We start from the raw sequence: 24,725 nt of genomic DNA, 5'->3' as shown, positions 1-24,725 counted from the left end.
TCTCTTGAACGGCATCTCCGGTTAGTGCCCACCTGCTGTGAAAGAAAGCTACAAACGACTGTAACAATAGAATTTCGCTCGCCTTTCGTGGTACCGTTAAGTATGCCACGGTACAACAGCTTTTGGGAGTAAGGTGAGGTGTACCGTGGCGAGTGCAGAGGAGGTTGAATATTGTCACAACTCTCGAGATCACGTGATGTTGATGGACAACACATCCCAGACAGTCCTCATTAGTTAGTAATAGTGTGTGTCCTATTAGAGTGTTTTGTGGGTGGTTAGTTAGATCATTGCATCAGCTATGTCTCCTTTCAAATCGATTTATATTATGATTTTAACTTGGTGCATATATATACATGCACAATAATATCTACTATATAACACGAGTATTACACGACCACTCAAGTTTAGCAGCTGCTACCTCGTCAGTAATATGTCTCAACCGACCATTGAATAGTCCTTCGCCATTTCACTCGCGCCATTTCAACTATGCATTACGTACGCAATTGATCACGTGATGCGATAGATATGCTTTGCAGTGGTTCAGCATTAATATGATGTGACCCTCAAGAGTAGTACAGAGGAGCGCCAGTGGGCAAGTAGCTACCGGAGAGCTCCAGGGTTGTAAGATTTGGTGTGATTCTTAATTATTAAAAAATTCTACCTCTGAAAGGGGTGTTCGTCCGAACCATCCGAACCCCCTGCCTATACGCCCTTGGCCGAGGCGTAGTCAACGTCTTGGGACTCTCGTACACTATCTGAGAAATCCAATTAGAAATCCATTAAATATTTAGAAATCCCAAATCCCGATTTACGTACAAAATAGGTTTTTCTCGTTTTCGTCCGTTCATGAGTTTAATTACGGTCGCCGCTCTATACAACGTTTCAAATTGACAGTGCAAAGTACACCTGTGTCTCATCTGAAGTTCCCAACTACTCTCTCAGGTGTCCTTTGCAAAAACTCGAGGTAAAAACGTCACCGTAAAAATCGAAAATAGAATTATATAATATATTTTAAATACAGAAATATTTTTGAAATACTTAAATATCGGGACTTCCCGTACACCATGTTCGGTTTTTGCGTGGGCGCTGGCTACCCCTCGCCCTTGGCAATACTGAAAAGTGGGAAGTTGGTGGTAGTTTCACACGTCAAAGTAATATAGCTAAATATTAGCTATGTAAGGCCACTATTTGGTGATAGCTATTATGTTTTTCATCAGAAAATTCCAAATGTATAGTGCGGGCGGGCGGGTCAACCCATCATTCCCAGTACTTGCCACAATATAGCTAGCTATGGACTTATTTTCATACCTCTACACTCCAGGGCCTGATACTCTCTACATAATAGACAATTTGCTAACTTAGCTTAACTCAACAAAGCCAGTTTGGCAGCCATATCCCGTAATCCTTCGTCACGTGATCACAGTTCCACTCGAGGATCAGTAAGCATCACTGCAGTCTAATTTCACATTTTCTACAATGCAAGGTAGCTACTGTGCAGAAATCTTGAAAACTGAATGCACATCTTCAATATTTGGTTAATCAGATGAAATAATGGGGAAATCTTTAATAATGGGGAAATACGTGCGGCAGTAAAAATACATGCGGGTGCTGATGAAAAACATAATATCACCAAATAATGGCCTAACGTTTATTATAGTTATATGGGTAATATGTATAAGGTAGTGGTTACTGAACCGAAAGGTTTTATTTTTATTTTCGCGTATATAGTAGTTTCCCCGAGCATTCGACTTTAGGGGACTGGACACAAAAAGTAGCATTAGCGTTAGGGTTAGGCTCGGGTTCAGCTTTGGTTTCTTCTTCACCGTATTATAGTGTGGCCACTTAAACTTAATTTTATGTTTCTCGGGCCCGACCGACCCATTTAATTTCTTAGAACAATGTTTATGTTAACTTTTGAGATCACGTGTTTGGTCACGTGAGTGGAAGGAAATGGCGTCGATGTATTGCTGGCCTTCTGTATCAGTAAAGCGTGGAGCCAATTTGGTTATTGCAAGGAAAGACTTAGCTATTTTTACTTTTTGTTGTAAAATAACTTGGCACATGAAGCTATTTACTTTTTAGGTGTTTACATAATACTGCATTAAAGTATGTATTATTCTTTTGCATGGTTATATATACTGTGAGTGGCATGTTTAGCCTTAGTCTAAGTTTAGAAAGAAAATTATTTTTGTTTTGCCTACCTACCGACCCTATTTTTGCCTATCTTTCGCCCGAGAAACACTAATTCAAGTTGATGTGGCCTGTATAATATGGTGAGACTACTACATGAGTAGCATTTATAAGGTAGAAAAGTAGGGGTAGTAGGTAGCTACCAGCAGTAGCACAGTGGTAAGCCCACTGCCTACAGTTTCAATACTCCAGGGTTCCAGCCCAGGTTGAGTTTTGTGGTTTTTTTTTCGTTTAGTGACCCTTTTTGTCTAAGTTTTACTCTCGGTTCAATAGCGAGTCCAGCTTATTGAACCAACTTTCGGTTCATTAACCACTGCCTATGTATAAACTGTAACTAAATAGTTCAGTTGCAAGTAATATACGAGTTACTTTTAAAAAGTAATTTAATACCCCAACACTGCACTTTGGACTGTCTCGTTCCTAGCGCCTCATGTCCAAACACTCCATTAGCGCGGGCCCGGGAGGGCTTCCCAAAAGGGCGCCCATAATATCCAATCAATCTATAAGCGCATCCAGGAGGCCTGCGAGGGCCCAGAGACCCACATTAGACTCCAGTTAGTATCAGACTCACGCTTCAGTCTACCTGTAGTTGTAGCTTACTTTTGTTGCCTGCGCGTTTCAGTTATGAAACTGTTGATCGCACTTGCTACCATTATTGGCGTTACGATTGCCACCCTGAACAATGACTGGGATTTGTGGAAGTCACAGTACGCTAAATCATATGAAGATGAAGCCACTGAGTCCGTACGCCGTCTAGTATGGGAAGACAACTGGCGTTTCGTCCAGCGACACAACAGCGAGGGTCACAGCTTTCAAGTGGAGATGAACAAGTTTGCTGACCTGGTGAGTGTTTCTTATTGTTACATGATGGTATGGAGTAGCCAGTCGCACTATTTGAATATTGGGTGGGCCAAATTGTCATAGCCTATTTGCTTAGCATTATGCACCTACAGGCCTGCCAACCTAGGAAATAGAAAAACCTTGAGACTCTGTCTTGACGTCTAGAATAGATTGGTGTATCTCTACGGCTTAGGCAAAGACAGCAGGTGACGTAGCCCTAAGCTATGCCTGGAGCTGTCAGAAGGCCAGCAACACACATACACATGCCCATCTTCATATGGGCATCAATATACTGTAGCATTTAAAACAAGTGCATCACTAAGCTACATGCATGTACATGGGTTTCCAGACCTACAGCAAGCGTGTGCAGGAGTCCTCTCACCTCTCCAGCTACTGAAATAGCTATATTCTTACTTGAATGCTGTTAACTACAAGCCATTACTCCAATGACTAATTTACTTGGAAGATTCTCGACTTGAAAGCACAAGGCGCTTATGATTTCATGCGATGATGTGGAGTTGGGAAGTATTAATTTCTACCTAGACGTTGAAACTAAATAAAATTCTCACCAAAACACATGCTCCATACCTAAATCACAGTCAGGTAAGCAAATGCAGGTCCCTCTAGCATTTTTACCTTCAGTGACTGAGTAGGCTCGCCTCTTGAGCTCCCACTGGACCTTGCAAACCCAAGTCCAGGTACTGCATATTCATTTCATTTATAGTAGAAGGTTCAAGGCCAATATTTCACGAGTTTTTTCTGCCGTTTTTCTGCTTATAATCACATGATTGCATCTCTATTTATTGCCTAATGTTTATAGCTGTATATAACACAATTGAGTTACCCGGGGGCGAGCCCCAGAGATATCCCCTCGGACAGCAACTTTGTGTAAGTTAGATGACTGTATGTGGGTGTCGTGTATAATACTAGCTACTTCAGAGGTCGTTTTAACTAGCTAATGGTGATGATCCATGAGAATTCGAAGGCCTAACTGAAAAACCGTGAGTTTAGAGCTACTATTTGTGAGACCTTGAGCTTGATAGTGAAATCGTGAGACTCACGGTAAATCCATGAGGGTTGGCAGGACTGTACCTATCAATATTGCTTAAGCTCCACCCCCGCCCGCTCGACACAGGTTGGGATTTGTGCATCATAGACGAGAGTTGCATAAATTTTTATAACGCTTTTAGTTGTTTTCTTTCCTCTTGCTACAGTATTTAGTTATTTGTTCTGTATTGTACTAATGTCCTTGTAATGTTTGTTGTTCTCTGTTTTTGTATCTTGTGTTTTTGTAGGTGTTACTCCTATAGGCATTTGCCTTTTGTAATTACCTCACCCTTATGGTTAAACAAATAAAAATAAATATCATTTGCTGGAGACATCATACAGGTGATAACTGTTTGAATAATAACATCAAATCAGTGATATTTTGAACTTTTTTGGCAGACCGTGGTGATTGTACAAGCAGTTCTAAGCTTGTCCCATGTTCCCCGGGGGGGAGATGGGTACATCTAACCTAACGTGAGGCATTGTAAACACATTTCTCCTGAGAACAATGTAATCTTTTATTTATTTATTATTATAATTTTTTGCATTGTACTATCATTGTGGAAATTCCCTCCTATGCAGTGCATACCATACAACAGGAAATATTGATGAAAGGAAAAATTTGATGAATTCACAATTAATCAGCTAAACTTTGATGATAAGCAAGAAATCACAGATCTAAACACTGACTTTTGAGGAACTTATTGACATTATTTTGATGGATTAAAAATTTGATGAATGTAACCAATTTGTCAAAACCGTCAAAGTTTTCTTTTGTTGAAATTTCCTGTCATATGGCAGTACACAGTAATGCAAAGCATGAGCCCTCTAGGGAACCTGAGCATTCCTCCCTTACAAACACCAGAAATTTAGGAAATCCAATTTCATGAGATTGGAAATTATGACAAAAAAAGATGAAAAAAAGCATCAGGTTGTAAATATACACACTTGCTGCTTCATTTGATTTAAATGGTTAAAATTTGCTAGGAGCTAGGATGAAACAGTTTGTCTGCTATGTTGTCACATTCGACATTTTATATGTAAATGGAAGGACATGATGTCACAATAATTACGTGACATATGAATACTGTACATTTTTAGCACAGGGTGTAGTTCTAGTAAACTGTGAAGTTTAGTGCTGGATTTATTGTCAGAAATGGTACAGTAATTCACTAGTGTAGAAATTGGTTCATGTGTTGAGCTTCATTGAGCTCCAGCGATTTTACAATGAACTTTGCAATAGAGTGTTATTTAGAATAAATTCTGATCTTATTTTCAGGTACCTGTTAGGGCTGAGCGATACTGCCATTTTAGTATCACGATCGATACTAAAGCCACTATTCACGATACTGAATAGTTCACGATGCTTACAAATAAGTCAATCATAGCTGGTGCTACATAGCATATTGCTCAACATTCCTGCAGGAAGTCCTTATAGGTGATAGCAAACTAGCCACTATCAACCTTGTTTACAGTAACAGTTATTGTAACACATGCTTTGAGGTTGTTATGGTGTTCACACCTCTCTGCAGGGGAAACCAGGTGGGTGGACTTTATCATTTACAAGGATTCTTAGCCAAGTACTGCATAACAAATGGATTTTTAATGACAGTAATGTACAGCATGGTATCACAATAGTTAATAAAATATTACGATATCGATACTTTCAAAATATCGCGATATATCGCTAAAACGGTAGTATCGCTCAGCCCTAGTACCTGTGTTATTGTTCGTGTTGTATTCTTAATAAATGCATGTTGACTTCAGCATCCACAATGATGCAAGTAGCTGGTATGTTAGTTTCCTTTAATTATGTTATAACTCAATTAGCATAAGTGACCGATTATCGAACGAGGTTTATACTTTACTTCATAAATATCTCCAGGAAAGCAGTATCAACCTCAAATTTTCACCACGAGATAGCGCCTTTCTCATAGAATACCTCACGTAAGTCTGAGCAATAGTAACCAATTAGTATGGACTTCTGCACTCCGTAAAATACGAATTATTGAACACCGGTACCTATTATCGAATGCCCCGTTAACTTCCGTTGATCAATTATCGAACGTTTTGCACCTTTTCTACTCTGGTGACCTCAGTGCAATCTATATACTATTATATAACATGTTAACTGAAGTATTATAATACTGTAACCGAAGTATAGTTTTGATACAAGCATGCACTTGTGAGTTACAATGGTGAATCGATCAGTATTATATGCGTACAGTAAAAATCAGAACATTATGAACAATAACACAGTATTATCACCCTTGTTTACAACAACAGCTTCTGTACAGTCTTTGTGGGTACATCTTTCTCTCGGGAAAACGATTAACAGTCGGCCAATTCTGCTGCCAAAGTCGCCATCGAGTTGTACTTCTTTCACGGCGATTTCTGTGTTGCATTTCTTCATTTCATCGTCAGTGGTGATGAGTATCATGACTGCTGTGATGCCCACACATAAACTCTAAAGGATGGAAAGCTCATTAAGAATAAGCTACACTATTGGAATTCTTCATATAAACAGCTTACGAGTATGTGGAATAATATTGTAAACTGCCAAATACGTTACATTATTTTAATGTTTGATAATAGGTACCGTTCGATAATAGGTCTCTTACACTACATTACGCAAAATCATATGCATTATAATGACATCGTGTTCTACTCCCAGACCAGACATTACAACCAATAACCCACCTAAGTGCAATCTTTAATATGCATCACAGCCACCATGCCATCTAGTTAAGTGCTAACTACACAAAACAAGTAAACCTGCTACTGCTTAGTGCTAATACATGTATCTTGTACTTTATCATGAACCATAGTAGAGATTAGTGCTGGGCGATATAGCTGACATACGACATATCACGACATATACTTTTTATATCGTGATACAATAGCTAGAAATTATATCGCGATATAATGCACGTGATCTAAGCAGTACAACATGAGCTCATAAGATGGCATCTCCAGTTTTGCCATTACTCCTGCTGCACCCACGTCTCATCCACGTCAATGGTGTGGCATACTGTTGGGTATTTTGAAGGCACTATCTTCTTAGATCTGTGTGCAGTGCTTGGGATATGTAGGAAGCAGTAGACCAGTGAGAAAAGCCACTGTGATTAACCAGCACCAATTTTTCAGCTACTTGGAATTTGTAGAAGATCGAAATACTCTAATATAGCAGTCAGTGCGATACTCTAATAAAACATTCAGTAGAATATACTAATTATAATACTTGGTCTAAGTTATCTTGATATTTAAAAAAGGAGAAAGAGTGAGTATGTAAAAAAGCCATTTCAAAAGCATCTGTATATGTGACTGTCTCTGGGAAAACCGGTCTTATCGCCCATTTAAAAGTATCGAGAAACGTCGGTTTTAAATATTCTGTGTGTTGTAGCTGGCCAATGGTGGTAGCTACGCGTACCAAATTTTCACACGTTTCACACCAATTTATTACCTTCCTGATCATCCACTGAAGAAGTAGTCAACAGCTAAGTTTCCCACCATTTTAGATAGTTTTTAAACCGAGGTTGTCTGTATCAGGCGAGCTCCAGAAGGGGTGGGAGGCGGGGGCCCTGGAAGGCGGGCAAGATGGTGTTCAAAAATTGAAAAGAGACGTGCTAGGATGAATTAGGCCAAGTTATAGGCCATTCAGGGCTCAGAACTGGCTAAAATGAAAGGAAATTTACAGCACAGGTCATTGTCCAACACCACAGAGCTGTACAGCCACACACAGCCATCTCCTGGTCGGCCAGGGCTCCATCAAGACCCCAGACCACTCGTACGGCTCGCCACTGTGCTCTAGAAAAGCAGCCAGCAAAAGCAGACCACTTTACTCTGGTCGACTGTGGCAGTGAAACTTGATAGTGCATTCATTAAGCTTTGTGTTTGTGTGAAAAAATCAAACTTCCTGTCTTGGGCGATAAGAACGGTTTTCGTAGATCCAGTCACATATGTTGTTTTTATTAGATTCCCTGGGGGAGCATGCCCCTCCTAGTTATTGCAAACTGATAATCTCTAATTTAAATAACATAATAGATCAAGATGATGAAGGTATCGCAGATTAAGTTGTAGGTGAACCGGAAGATTAAGTATTGTAACTTGCCAGTATATATGTAAATCAGCATTTCTTTTGATTATCATTGTAACTAGCTGTATAAGTGCATATGATGTATTAGCTAATAAATGATCTTATTCCTGTGTTTTTGTACAGTGTAGTAGAAAACCATCTGAAAAAAGAAAATAAACAAGTTAAAATATTGGTGTATAACGTGACATATATTCATATCATGAATAAATTTTGCCATGACATACGACATAAGAAAAATCTATATCGCCCAGCACTAGTAGAGATTGCCAATGTTTTCTGCCAAATTCGTAATATTAAGGTGGCGCTGAACCGATTAAGTCTAGCCGCACAAACCAATTTGTTTCAACCCACGCGCTTAATGAGCTATTTTAGGATGGCCCAAATCTTTGCTAGTGTACAGCTTAATCTACGCCTTAAAAGCTGTTGTGATAGCCTGTGATACTTTAGTTTAGCATACAAAGTTTCATGAAAAAACATGCCTTCATTTTTCGCCTATAAGACTCTCAAGTTTTAACCCGATTTTTTAAATAACTTGGCCAATGAACAACCTAGCGCTAAGCTACTTTGGTTCCAACCATTTCTCACCTTGTAGAACAATTCTACGCTTTCCTGATCACTGATAACAACATGAAAAGTAGTGAAAACACACACCCGTGGGCTACAACATTGGTTAACAACTCCATCAAACCCAAATCGCGAAATTTTGAAGCGTACTATTGTAGAGTATCGCTTACCCAATGCCTATACCAAATTTTGATGGTCTGTGGTGCATAACTTTGAAGTTATTTAGCAAGAAAGGAGACGGTGTGACTAATCAGGACGCGGTCCGTGTAACAGTAATCACACGATGGGAGCTGTGCCGTTCGCCAGTGAATTAACCAGAGTTGTGAAAAGCTAATAGTTTTAAAGTGTGAATAACGTTGGTTGTATCAACAAAAGTAGCTGGGTGGTCTGACAGAGCTTGTTCTGTTAGTCAACTGAGACGCTTCGCTGTGGTCTATGAATTTCCGTGTTTGTTCTCGCATTACCACAAACATGCTGTACAATTAACTTTCTGCGGCTGCCCTTAATCGGTTCAATGCCACCTTAAATATCACTTAGAATACTCCCCCAACTACAAAAGAAGCCTTAGAAGTTTATTTGCAAGAAGGATATGTCCACTGAAAAATATGAAGTCAAGAGGAACTAGTAAAGGTACCTTTTAAATATGCCATTTGGGACCTACTGAGCGAAAACCAAACTTGTTTGCATTTTCCTCAAATCTCGTTTTATGACATTTTGTTTTCTAGAGGGAACAACCAATGGACTGTTAAAGTTTCAGCCATTTCTGGTAAGTGGTTTTGGAGTTATTGCGATAGACAACAAGAAGAACAAAACAATAAGATTTGTATAGTACTTATACGGGAAGAAAAAAATTACATGTGCTCGTTAATCAATCATACCTCTCAAATGCAATGGGCTATGTAGTTGGGCCTGTGCTATTCTATTCACCATGAACTGTGGCATTCATCGAGGTATAGTTTTTGGCTTAAACACACCCATGCTATCAAGCAAGAAGGCTGTTCAAGCTTTAAAACAACGACAATAAAGTTACATTTCGCTGTACAGTAGTTTCAGCATATTATTATTATAATACACTAATAATTATTGTTAAATCTTGAATTATTACTGTAGATAGCTATTCTAAGTCTGCTGTAACTATTATGGATAGAAAAATGGTGTGTAAGGTGGAATGCTTCATATATAGCTATTAATAATTCGGACAAAACTACTTATAGCAACATCTTGAAAACTAAGCGACTAGCCACAGATATATACTGAATGAGAATAATTATGGAATAATAGGCTGGATACAAGAATAACCAAAAGAATAATAGGAGATTTTTTTGGGAAATTCTGGAAAGAATAATAGGTAAAATTTTGAACATAATAGGCTCAGGCCTAGACTCTTGGTAGCGTTTGTAAAGTAGCCATAGTCTGGTCCAACTGATGAAAGATGTTGCCACCAGGTTGAAAGTGTCGACAGTGATCCAACTGCAGTAGCATCATCTGCAAACCAAGCTTGAGAAGCATCAGGGACAGCCATTTGGAGACACCTAATCAAGGGAACCACTGCCAACGCGTACATAGCCATTGTAAGGGGGTCGCCCTGTGTTGTTCCCTCAGTAGAAGGGATTTCCCCCTCTCCAACAACAAACAAATGGACTGGGGCACCATAAGTATTTTGCAGGATCAATGAAAAAGATGGACAAAGCATTGAAATGTTATGTAGTACAGCTTGACGATTAATACAGTTAAAAGCATTTGAAGCATCAACAAGAAGATCTGCTTCACAGTCATTATCACCAAACATCTCCTTCATGGCATGAACTGCAACTTCTGATCCAGCAGCATGGCCTGCACAATTCTGAAGTGGTCCAGCAGCAGAAACAATATCGTTCCGATTACAAACAGTATAGCCTTAGCTACCATCCGTCGAGATACATCACCAATACCGATGGGACACACATCAGGGCATTTGTCCAGGGGTATCAGTCTACAGGCCACAAAAGGCATTAGGACAGCGGGTTCCTTTATCAAAGATGTACAGAGGCGACAGGCGACAGAAACTAGAACCTTACATAGTCCAGCAGAGGCTTCCTTGAACGAGGTACACATATGTCTCCAGGCATAAGGATCACCACCCGATGGGCCTGCTGCCCCATGAGTGTGAAGTGATGCTCACTTAACAACATCGCCAGTCAAAGATTCAAAAATAATTGGATCATAACAAGGAGTCTGACTGGGAGGATCAAGTAGTGTAGTAGTATTAGCAGGTTTACCAATGGGATGTTTCTCCAATAGAATGTCTCTAGCTGTATGAAAGACAGGTTCACCAGAAGAATCCATGCCGCAAGGACTCATAGAGTCAAGTGACAGCACTCCACCCTTCTCGCTACGCATCTTTGGCTGGTACTGAATCCAAAAAATGGACATAAATATCCATTTTTCCATTCATAATACCCAATTAAAATCAATATTTTAATTGTTGATTATGAATGACAAATCGATAATCTTCGATTATCCATTTGACATTCAATGAATACAAAAATTGACACTTTGTATCTATTTTTGTATTCAGTAATGGCTAACCCCAAATAGGGATTAGCCATCCCCCAATACCTAATACGAAGAAACATATCTGTTAGGTAGTTGATTGGAGGGTATCGATTTTTTGCATTGCAGACCCTATCCCTGGTTCGAACGCTGGTCAGTAATCCGTCAGTAACATCTTTAACCTCGCGGTGACTGTTCTGTTAAGAGTATTTCGACCCCGCAATTTACAATTGTTTGGTTTTCGCCTTGTAACTCTGTAGCTGTCTGCGATTTCTTGTAAACCACAAAAGGTTTGAGCTATGATGGTTAGCTTTTATGTATACTGGTTTTAAAGTTATTCCCATAAGTGGTTTACCTTGTAGGCGTGACAATAAGTCGGCCTTATTTAATGCAAATAATCGTCCATAGCTCTATAAGTATTAATTTTTTTAAATTTATTTATTTTATTTATTTATTTTTAATACGAATATTAATCAGATTAGCATTACGCGATTGTGCCGCAATACGTTCTTAAAGTGTACCAAAGCTCAAGACAATTGAGCTATTTATTTGCGTTTTATAGTGGTTTTTGTAAAGTGTGAGAAAAACATAATCTAAGTCTCCCGAGCACCCTAAACAAAGGAAAAAACACAAAGAAATTAAACCGAATTTTGATGGCTTATATTCACGATTGTATTAAGCAATCTCAAAATTGGTATGTGGGGTCCTGAAGGCGGAGGGTGTTTGCAGTATAAAATGATTCCAATTCAAGAAGCTAGCACGGATCTACATATGTGTGAAAACTGCATTTTGTTTCTTCCTGTAAATATATTCATCGTGTAGCGCGCCGGCTTTCTTTGCCGCATGACACACTACCGCTTGTGTCTTGATTACTCCAATTCCCTTTACGTAAACATATTGTACGTGAATATGTGTAAACAATCATTGTATCACCAGAAAGGACGATCATTCTGGTATGACCAACTTTTAAATAACTACAACTTTCACTTTTTGGCTTAACATTGTGTGTAGCTACGCTTCAGATCCAATAAACATGGATTACAGTTAACTACGCTACAAATGCCATAATATCATGGCACAATACGATGGAACTGGTAGCTAGGACTACACAACAGGTTAGCATGGTGATCAGAAGTTCAGTGGTTCATCAGTTGATAATAAATTGCTTATAAGAGATTTGTGCCAATCTGTATCAGCAGTTTAATCAATATTATCATTTCTGTATTATTTTGTGCATTCTGAGACTATATTGTACATATATAGGACATAAATAGTAATTGTTTGTCATCATCTGTGCCCTAGACCTTCACTTCAATTTAGTACCCCCTTTGGAAAGTCCTGCACACAGACCTTGTGTAGTGATCAGTTTACCAGTCCTATAGGAATTTATGTTTATAGTGTGAGTTAAGTTGTGGGTGAAATGTTTACCCTGCAGTTGGGATGACACTTAAGTACATGGTGCAATGGACGTAACTAACAGGAATGTTGGAGGAATGGACACAAGGTTATGTAATTGTTATCAATTTTTTCCATACAGACTTCAGAGGAATTTGCCAAGCTCTACCTTTCCAAGATAAACATGGCCAACTCCACTTGCAGTAGAAAGGAATCTCCTTTCATTAGTAAAGTACATGAAGCTATCCCAAGTGAGATAGACTGGCGTGATTATAATGTTGTTACTAAAGTGAAGGACCAGGTATAGCTACATACCACAGGCATAGTGTACGGTGTACTTCACTTCTTTTGTAGGGAGAATGTGGCAGCTCTTGGGCTTTCAGTGCTACTGGTTCTCTGGAGGGTCAACTTACTCTGAATACAGGAGTCCTTGCGACCCTTAGTGAGCAGAACTTGATGGACTGCTCTGATGATGAGGGTAATTATGCTTGTGATGGTGGAAATATGGACAATGCCTTTCAATACGTTGTCGACAATGGTGGCATTGATACAGAAAAGTGCTATCCTTATACTGCTAATGTAAGTCTCTTTAATGTGTGTTGTTTTATTAAACTTTATGTTAGGAGAGCAAATGTGACTACAAAGAATCATTATGCAGGGGTGCCACCTGCACTGGATATGTTGTTGTTCCTAGTGGTATTGAGTATGCTCTTCAAAGTTCTGTAGCTAAAAGTGGTCCCATCTCTGTTTCTATTGATGCCAGCCATACCTCATTCCAAGTAAGTCTTATACATACGCAAAACTTTACATGATCTAGTTGAATGTACTGTGCAGCTCTACAGTAATGGAATATATGATGAAGAGGACTGCAGCTCTATTTATTTGGATCATGGTGTTTTAGTAGTTGGATATGGTGAGGATGATGATGAAGCTTACTGGCTAGTCAAAAACAGGTAATAAGTGAGTGGTGTGTAACTTGTACGTATATTAATTAGATGAGGATTTTGTTTACATTTGTCACAGTTGGGGTAGGAGTTGGGGTATGGATGGCTACATCAAGATGTCACGAGACAAGGACAATCAATGTGGGATTGCCACCCAGGCCAGCTTCCCCACAGGTGTAGACACTTAATTAATATACAACAGCTGGAAGGAAACTTGACTTATACATTAGATACCCATGTATAATATTTTACATTTATCGTCGTACAGTAGCTACATTAGGAATAATACATACACTTAAACATATTGCTACGTGCATGGCAAAAATCACAACTTTGGCATTGAGAAAGCTTCAACAAATATTTGCAAAGGTAGCATAACAGTTCTCTCAAAGAGTGCAGTTACTACTGTTACTTATTATGTTTTACCACCTTGTATAGTTTTAGAAAGTGAACTTCTAATGTACTTTTATTTCAAATCAGTAAACATGCTACATACTTATCTTGTTTATTATTATAAGTTAAGTCACTGAATCCCTGTTGTATACGTAAGTACTGTACCTTACATATATAACAAACTATATAATTATATCATCACTGTATATTCTATTTCATATGTCTGTTGTGGAGTAAGGAGGTTAATACATATTGTACTCTGACGTAGAAGAACAGCTATGCCGAACATCATGAATTTAAGCAAAAAATCAAATCAAAATGATGAGCCTAAGAAGTATCAGTTACAGAACAATTCATAGTGGTGATAACCGAATGTGGCCAGGGAAAATTTTCTTACTTCAAAAAAGCTATAGCTATGGGAGCAATAGTAATTCCAGTTCCAAAATTAAAGTTATAAAGCACCTAGAAGTAAATTTTCCCTGCAAATCAATGTAATTATGATAAATAATAATTATTATTATTGATATACTAATTTTGATCCTGATACACCTTTACAAAATAGCACTAGAGGAATAATCATTTATATTACTGATTCACTCAATTCTAAGGAGGTATCATTTACTACTGAATTTCAAGAGCAGTTGTGGGTTAAAATAGAGTTAATAAACTACAGCTATTTACTAATTGGTACTATTTATCGTTCACCATCTACTGATCCCAATGTTAGCATATCCAAATTGTGTTGTGTATTTAAGGAGGTTTATAGAATCAAGACCACCATATTTATTGATAGCTGGTGACTTTAATTTGCCTGGCATTGATTGGAGTTATGATAATTTTTCTGGCAATTCGTATGAGCAGGAATTCTATGATACAGTACAAGAATGTGTTTTATTTCAGCATGTTAATGAGCCAACACGTTTCAGACCAGGTTCATCCCCCCTTGTACTAGACCTAGTACTTACCAATGAAGAGAACATAGTAAAATCCATCAAATATTCTTCTGGGCTGGGGTTGAGTGATCATTTGTGTTTGAATATTTCTCTTTCATGTTCTCCAATAACTATCAACCAGTCCAGTGATGTACTATCTAATTACAATTTTAACAAAGGGGATTATATGAAGCTTAAAAGCCTCCTTAACGAAACTACCTGGTTGACGGAATTACAGGATCTAAATGTATGCCAGTCTTGGAATTTGTTTATGCAACGTTTTAAGTCTGCTATGGAATGCTCTATCCCAAGGTACCATAAACCCCAATGTAGAAAATTACCATATACTAATCATAAAGTAATTGATCTTAAACATAAGAAGGAAACATTATGGAAAAGGTTCCGTAGAACTGGCAATCATTTGGATCATCTTAGGTTTACTGAAGTAAGAAATTCGCTTAGACGCCTTACACGTGACTTGAGATCTAAGTTCGAGATGAGAATTGCTAAGGAAGTGAAGACCAACCCTAAAGCTTTTTGGCGATATGTAAATTCTAAGGTCAGAGTTAAACCCTCCATTCCTACCCTGGTTGATGAGTCACTTAATGATACTGAAGCAGCAACTGATGAAGGTAAAGCGGAAATGTTGAACAAGTTTTTTACCAGCACATTTACCAGAGAATCCATGGATAACATCCCTGAGTTTCAAGACCGTGACTTTGTAACTAGTCTCGATGGCATATCAATTGATGTAGGCATTGTAAAAGAAAAGTTGTGTGATTTAAATTCTAGCAAAGCTACTGGACCTGATGAGCTCCCCCCCAGAGTGTTGAAGGAAGCTGCTGCTGAAATAAGCATACCTCTGTCTATAATTTTTAAGAAGTCATTAAGCGAGGGTAGACTACCCCCAGACTGGAAAGTAGCAACTATTATCCCAATTTTCAAGAAAGGAAACAAATCTTCACCCTGTAATTACCGTCCTGTAAGTTTAACATCTGTTGTTTCCAAAGTTTTCAAATCTATTATTCGTGAGGGAATGTTAGAGCATTTGTTTAACAACAATTTGATGTCACCATGTCAACACGGATTCCTCCCTCGCAAGTCTTGTATGACACAGTTACTGTGTGCACTTGATGATTGGACAGAGATTTTGGACAGTGGTAATTCAGTAGATGTTTTGTACCTTGACTTTAAGAAGGCTTTTGACTCTGTTCCTCATGAAAGGTTGCTCAAAAAGATTTATGCATATGGTTTTAGAGGTGATCTGTTTAATTGGATACAAGACTTTTTGAAAGGACGCAGACAAAGAGTTTCTGTGAATGGTTCAATGTCTGGTTGGAGTGATGTAATAAGTGGAATACCTCAAGGATCAGTCTTGGGTCCTCTCTTCTTTGCAATTTTCATCAATGATCTGCCATCATTATTAAGGAATAAAGTTCTTTTATTTGCAGATGACACAAAAATATATTCCAGCATTAGTCGTGGTAACCCAATATCCTCCCTGCAAGATGATATTAATGTTTGCATTGAATGGTCAGTAATGTGGCAGTTGCCTTTCAACATTTCTAAATGTAAAATACTACATATAGGTCAGTTTAATCCAAGATATTGTTATAAGATGGATGGGATGGACATTGTTAAAGTAAATGAGGAAAAGGATTTGGGGGTGTTGATTGATTGCAATCTCAAGTTTCATAGTCAGAGTTCGGCAGTGGTTAATAAGGCTAATAGACTTCTTGGCCTTATTAAACAGACCTTTTCGGATATTTCTGTAGATTCATTTACATGTTTATACAAATCAATAGTACGTCCTATTTTAGAATATGGTAACTTGGTTTGGGGACCTTACTATAAAACAGACATCCAAAAATTAGAAAAAATCCAACGGAAAGCAACTAGAATGATCAAATCTATAAGAAATCTTGACTACGAGGAACGATTGAAAGTACTTAACTTGCCATCATTACATTATAGACGTTATAGAGGTGACATGATTGCTGTCTACAATATGCTACATGATAAGTATGATATAGACCATTCTGATTTTTTTTACTTTTTCACCCATTACCCATACCAGAGGTCATACATTTAAGCTATTTAAATATTTTTCAAGAACAGATGCCAGGAAATATTTTTTTACAAGAAGAGTTGTTGAACCATGGAATAATTTACCCCAAGAAGTAGCATGTGCAGCATCAGTTGATGATTTTAAGAAATTGATTGACCAATATTCATCTAACACTATGTATAAATGTATGTAATTAGTCTACTTGTACTTTTTTTACCTGTTGATCAGGTGTAACAGGCTGTTTAGCCTTATAAATTACCTGTAATTATACAACCAAGTACTAAGAATAATACGAAACGCGGTTAAAATTACGTCATAAATAAATAATTAATAATTAATGTTTGAGAAAACTACGGGGCCTAGAGACATGAACTAACCGGGGATAGATTCGCCTGTGAATGAAGGCACAAACGTATAATCGTCGCTCCTGTTTGTGCTGATGACTTGACCATACGTGTAATTCTATATAACGCCCAGTACCACACCCTTGCTTAATTACTTACATATTGCGCGAAGAAGATTAGTGATGCCCGTGCAGGAGAGCCAGAAGCCACTTGTGTAAACAAGAAGATTACAAGTAAGTTTTTATGTTTGTAACATCTCAAGTCTCCATGCCAGCTGCCAGTGGATCAACCATCAACTCTCGCCGTTACTCGTTCTTTGTTAACACTGTCTTTCTGTGGAATTCTGTACCATTAACCATCCTCAATGATCCAAATCCAAAATCCTTCCGGCATTCATTATACCATTATGTGTGTTTTAATTGATGTTTTTGTATTGTTGTGCAGTTTTGTAATTATTTGTTTGTTGTATATTTTTGTAGTTGTAGTGTTCTTTTTTGTGGCTGACACCTTGTACAGGCTTTGCCTTTTGTGTATGCCTTCCATTGTGGTAAATTTGATGATAATAATAATAATAATAATAATAATAATAATAGTGGATTCATTCACGTAAATAAACAATACAAGAAAACATTAAACTGACATATGCCACGCTCTTTACAATAAGCTTACAGTTACATATAAAATACAAGTAAACAATTTTGTCTTGTGCAGCTGGCATGGCGAACTTTCTTTGTGTTGGTGTCAGGCAATTCAATACGTGCTTAATCTTTTTTGCCTTCACCTGGCGTAGCTACTAGGCTCTAGTGGCTTGGCTGTCTTCCTTTATCTGGTTCATCTGGCTTGCATATGCCTACAGCATTGTGTAGCTATCTCCTGAAAGTTGTGTATGCATAACTATGGTGTGTCACCCATCACTGTGCCATTGCTACATCACTGATGAACCTTACTTAGCTCTAGTTGATGTTGATATGCATTGCTGTATATGGGCTAATAATTATTATCTGCATGGTGATGTTGCCTATAATGTATTGCTGCATACAATACTGCAATAATGTATAGTTCTCTCCTGTATGTTTTGTATACATATACTTTGTACACATCACTGTGCCATTACCACACCAATGATGTACTGGCACTTAGCTACTGGTGGCCTTTAGTTACGATGCCACTATTGTGTTATATCTGTCACTACTGTGACATATTGAGTTGATTTGGGGATAATGCATTCACCACCTAATAGCCTCACCAGGGGGCTGTCACGTTGGTGTATGTACTTGGTTGTATGTGACTCGGTCCTAGTAAATAATAATAATAATAATAATAAAACACTTCACAGATGCTCATGATCAGTTGCCCATGCAAACTGAATTATAATGTTATATACATTTGATAGGCTTAGCTTATACCTTAGGCTATACTCATGTAACTGATGCATAATAATTGTAACTGCCAGGACGGTGAAGCAGACCAAGAGTGAGGGGCCAGTCCAGCTGTAAGCTGAAGACCAAAAATAAGAAAACAAGAGGAAAGGGTAACTATCTGCTGACAATAAATACCCTCCACTAACTATATCTCCTTATTTATAACTACATATACATAGCTAAGTAGCTTGCTACACCGCTTCTCTGAATACTGTGACTGCTCTATTAGAGTATCTCAATCTTAAACATTGTCCAATAAAAGTAGGGGGCTATGCTCCCACCCCCCGTCTCCATGCACTGTCTATGGTACCTGAACTATTAAATGTGCAAGGCATCACGCAGAACAACAATGAAAACTTAACTTGCAATGAAACTACCCCATTAGTCCCTATCACTATAGCTAACTAGTAGTACACGCTGTATGGAAGACCATGCTTGCATGCATGGTGCTCAGTAGAGTAGGTTTTCCAACCTCTTGTATAGCTACCAGTGGGAGAGGAAGTAGCTGAGGGAAGGGGGAGGGGGTGCTGACTAGAGTATAGAATCTCTTCCAACCCCCTAGTCATTGTAGCTTTCATGATGATACTGCATTTTGAAACTTTTAAACTAAATTACCAACTCATTTAACTGTAAGTATTTGAAGTAAATAAAATACTGTTTTGGGAAAATTAATATTTTTTTATTTTAGATTGCCACGTTTTAAGTAGCTAGTAGGTAGCTCGTATAAAGCAGAAGTTGTGAGCATTTTACGTGCTTCAGACTAAATTTTTTGATGTTTGATGTTATGATGTAGTATACACAAATATCCAAACCATATAAAATAAATCTAAGTGTTCTGCATTGATCATGTAGGGATCAGTCATGAATTCAGCCATGCATATATGGGCCTAAAGTATAATAAAATAATACCAAGAATAAAATAATAAAAGAGTCATGCAAAGAGAGAGTGTCTAACTCCAGTATGGGCCATCACAAATGATAGCCACAAGTCCACAGGTTTGCCTTGAATTTACAGGAAGGGTGTTAATTTGCTTTGGCTTGACTTTCAAGGGGCTACTCAAAGTCACCACCTCCTAAACTGTTAACTCACTCAATCAGCACTTATATCATAAGCGTGAATTTATAATCTACAGAAAGAATAGTAGTTGTGCTGTGGCTGTCATTTTGATGGCCCATCTGGAGTTAGACACTCTCTTTTGTTATTGATAATAACAAGTGAGTTTAACTATAATAATTATATTTTGAAAAAAGTACTAGCAGGTTGCATAGATAGCTATAAAGTGTGTCCATGGATTGGTGCTGCAGTTGCAAGTTTACATATTCAGTTGATTTAGATGAGGTGACTGTTCTATTAGAGTACTTTACTGACGAGCTAACAGGTGCAACCTAATCAGATCGCTTGATCAGCACTAGTAGCTACATGAACTTTTCTCGCGCATTGTGATGGTGACAATAGCCGCTATTATTATTATTATCAAATTGTTTAAAGGGATACACAAAAGGCATGTGCCTGTACAAGGTGATACCCTTACATACAATCCTTACAGTTACAAAAATACAATTACAAAAACAGAACAACATACACAATACAAGTACAGAATTAAACAATCACATTAAAATAAACTGTTTCAATCTAGATCTGAAATGTTTAACCTGGCTTCGGGCCAAAATTTCCTCAGGAATAGTGTTCCACAAGAATGCCACGGATACAAAAAAACAATAACGGAAAGCATTGATAGCTCGTAGAAGAGAACACTTTTAAAGTTAGGGAGTGCGACCTTGTACATAGTTAGGGTCCGCAATGCGAAAAATCGACATCCTCCAATCAACTACCTAACTATTGTGATGTGCTAGGCTAAGTGTAGCTTGAATAACACCAGCGTGGCAGCCAAGTTTGTTACTTTCTTCTGGTAGAAAACGATACAAATGTCTTAAAATCACGTGATTTTTCGCTACAGCGGTTCGTAGGGTTCTTCGTATGCCACGATATTCACCCTCAACATTGTTCAAGTAGTCTATCATCAACTCAAAGTATTGGTGGTTTGATTTTATTGGTCATTTTCTGGTGGCAGCACGATCTGTGCAGCTTTTTGACGACAGACAAAATGTTTTTTCCTCTGGAGCGCAGGACAAGCAGAGCAGCAACTGCGCCGTGGGTCAGCAATGACCAGTACTAGGTAAAGTACCTGCATGCGGAGTATGGTTATAATTGAAGCTTGTTAGCCATCTGGCTGAGCCATCTATATGCTGAAATTCGGCCAAAATGACGCGATTTTTGCGAACAAATACCAGAATGGTTGATACATCAGTGAGACAGTCTCCAACAGCAAGGATACGAAGCTTATAAACACCTAACAATACGGCTATCTCGCCCAGTAAACGCATAGAGCAGTCCAATGCATGAAATAGGCACTCACGTGATTGATATTCAAATCTCCGAGAATACAACTATAATCTATTCCAATGACCTTAAAATCACTAGGAATCAAGTGACAATCAGTTTGTGTACGTTAGGTTCAGCATCTCGACTAGCCCAGCAGTTTAAGACTTTTCCTACGATACCATCATACTTGTCTCCAGTCAGTTACTGATGTTTGCAGATGATATAAAGCTCTATCGTACCATCCGTTCTTCTGAAGACTGCCTTATACTGCAAAATGACATAAATATCTTGCTTGACTGGTCAAAACGTTGGTTATTATCTTTTAATATTTTAAAATGCAAGGTCTTACATATTGGCAATGCTCCATACACCGGTAATTATACTATAGCAGGAATCCAGCTGGAGCTATTGGATAACATTCGAGATCTTGGCATACAAATTGACTCAAAATTAAAATTTCACATTCACACAGATATGGTAGTTAAAAAGGCCTACCGGATTCTAGGTCTCATCTGTAAATCATTTGAGTGTAAGGACTCTGATGTCATGGTAAAACTATATAAAACACTTGTCCGCCCAATTGTTGAATATAACAATGTCATATGGGGACCTTCTTACACACTTGACAATCAAAAACTTGAAAGAATGCAGCGTAAAGCAACCAGAATGATTCCATCTATCAACGATTTATCATACTACGACAGATTAAGACATCTAAACATACCATCTTTACAACACTGTAGACGAAGGGGTGATTTGATATATTTGTACCAAATTCTCAAAGGCAGTTATGGTATAGAAAATCATTTATTTACCCCATCCACTTCTACTGTAACAAGAGGTCACACAAGGAAATTATTCAAACATCACACTAATTCGTATACAAGATCTAATTTTTATAGTAACAGAGTAATCAATGACTGGAATTCATTACCCCAATCTATTGTTGATTCTCCCTCTGTCAATGATTTTAAAACACTGCTGGACAGACACTACAGTAATTGCTTATTTGATTTTGTATAGTAATTAGAATATTTGATTTTGTATAGTAATTAGAATAGCTAAGTACATAATAATTATTAATTTTGTTTATGGATGTACAGGCATAAGCCTTTATCCTTAAAATACAAATACAAATACAATACAAATACAAAACACACCTGCACTGGCCCAGACCACGTCTGAGTGAACAATTAACGCAAATATTTACAAAAGGAGCACATTGCATGGTTCCTATTCAGAAATGAAAGCGATTTCATGGGTATTTCCGCAATTTGAATTTCAATCACGTGAGTGCCTATTTCATGCACAGGATTCATTTTGCAGTATAAGGCAGTCTTCAGAAGAACGGATGGTACGATAGAGCTTTATATCAGCTGCAAACATCAGTAACTGACTGGAGACAAGTGACGGCAGTTCGTTGACATATAGAGAAAACAATAACGGACCAAGTATTGAACCTTGTGGGACACCGCTGGAAACCTGTACCCAAGATGACAAGACACCATTAATTTTAACACATTGACGTCGACCCGTAAGAAAACTTTTGAACCAGCTCAAAAGTTGACCATTAATTCCATATGCTTGAAGTTTCAATAAAAGTCTAGTATGTGGGACGCTGTCAAATGCTTTTGAGAAATCAAAATAAACTACATCAGTAGAGAGACGTTCATCGAGTGATAAGGTCCAATCATTTAAAGCATGTAGTAGTTGAGTACAACATGATCTTCTAGGAACAAACCCATGCTGATTAGGTGAGAGTAAGTTATTGTCGGAGAGGTAATTGGACAGAGTATCCTTTATAATAGATTCAAATATTTTAATGACAATAGCCGTTAGACAAACAGGACGATAATTATCTACTTTAGTCTTGTTACCCTTCTTGTATATAGGTGTTATGTAACCAATTTTCCAATCATCTGGTAGTACACTACTTTCTAAAGATTTGTTAAAAAGGATAGACAGAGGGACACATAACTGATCTGCACACTGTTTGAAAACCTCCGCTGGCCATCCATCTGGTCCAGGTGCCTTACCAGTTTTAAGAGAAGTCAATTTTTCAAACACAATAGATGGATCTATGGTAATACTGGATAATGAGACTTCATCACTTTTGTCTATATTAAAGGTTGGTGCTGTACTTGGGTCCTCATTTGTAAAAACGCTGGAAAAGAAATTGTTAAGTGCATTGGATTTATCTATATCTGAGGTATAAAGTTTGCCATCAATTCCTTCAATATTTCCTAAAGCTGGTCGTGTCTTCATTCTATTTCTTGCATAATTCCAAAATGCTTTTGGATTTTCCTTAACATTGTTAGCAATCTGTCTCTCAAACTGTTTACGCAAGTTGCGTGTAAGAGTACGCAAGTTGCGTGTAAGAGTACGCAAGGCATTACGAGCTTGAGTGTAAGCAACATGATCAGCAGTAGATTGTGATATGGTATATCTTTTCCACAAACGGTTTCTTTTGTTCTTTAAAGCTTTAGCTTCTCGAGTAATGTAAAGGTTGTTCTTTTTTCTTGGGACTGACATAGGAATACATTCTTTTATATAGTTATCAAACATACCAGAAAAGTGATCCCAAGCACTATTGATGTCAAGGTCCTTCAGAACTTCTTCCCAATCAGCTGAAGTAAGTAAACTATTGAGCTTGTTAAAATCAGCACGATATAAATTAAACCTAGGAACTGGTCTATTGCTCCTCTCCACATAGCATGAGTACTTAAAATGTAAACAAACATGATTACTAAGACCAAGGCCTGGTTGGTACAATATTTGGTTGATCATGTGTTCTTCATTGGTGATAACTAGATCTAGGGTGTTAGGAGTCTGGTTCAGTCTGTATCTTGTAGGTTCATTAACATGTTGGTAGAGGAAAAGGTCATTTAGTTTGTCAATAACCTGCTGGGCACAAGAATCACCAGTATGACCTATGTTGTTGGCCCAATTGATGTTACTGTAATTAAAGTCAACACAGATTAACAAGTGAGAACAAGATTCAGCTGCTACACTAAGTAAGTCACATAGGGATTTTGTACTGGTAACAAAGTCAGCTGTAGGACTCCTATAAATACATCCAATACTCAACAAGTCATTATTCAGTAAGGGAATTGACACCCACAGATGTTCTTTAAATTGAGTGTCAAATGATAGTTCAGTAGCATTTATCATGTTTGCTACATAAATTGCAATGCCACGACAGTTTGAAGATCCGAGATTGTGAAGGGTTAGATCAAAGTTCAAGAATATGCTAAACCCTGGAATATTCAATCTTGCTTCATCAATAGGATTCGTTTGGGCTTTGGGAATAACTTCGGTAATTAAAATAATATCTGGTGGGTTATCAGCAATCTGCATAAGGAGGTCATCACGTTTATTTATAAATTGATCACTGTTTGTATACAGAATTTTGAATTCATTACAGTAAGTACTAGAAGCTAGTCAATTCTGGGTTTCTGAGCGCTGTTGGTGGTTAGAATTAGGTTGAGAGTTGTTTCCTTGGTTGCCACGATAAGGATGTTTGGTAACTATTACTCCATTCCGAATTGTCAAGTTTGGTTCATTAGCAGCCTTTCT

The 24,725-nt window shown here is 37.9% G+C and overlaps 1 protein-coding gene across 1 annotated transcript; it reads left to right on the top strand.

Moving 5' to 3' along the window:
- Positions 1-2,701: 2,701 nt before the first annotated feature.
- LOC136237860 (procathepsin L-like) lies at positions 2,702-14,217 on the top strand. The gene is made up of 6 exons (XM_066028088.1): positions 2,702-3,033; positions 12,807-12,965; positions 13,019-13,243; positions 13,288-13,443; positions 13,499-13,617; positions 13,688-14,217. Exons 1-6 carry the CDS (start codon positions 2,815-2,817, stop codon positions 13,794-13,796), a joined length of 987 nt encoding a protein of 328 aa, XP_065884160.1. The 5' UTR covers positions 2,702-2,814; the 3' UTR covers positions 13,797-14,217.
- The last annotated feature ends 10,508 nt before the right edge of the window (positions 14,218-24,725 follow it).

Source organism: Dysidea avara, chromosome 1 (assembly GCF_963678975.1).
Source record: "Dysidea avara chromosome 1, odDysAvar1.4, whole genome shotgun sequence".
Classification (NCBI taxonomy): domain Eukaryota; kingdom Metazoa; phylum Porifera; class Demospongiae; order Dictyoceratida; family Dysideidae; genus Dysidea; species Dysidea avara.
The sequence above is the reverse complement of the archived record's forward strand: the minus strand, read 5'-3'. Positions and strand labels throughout refer to the sequence as shown.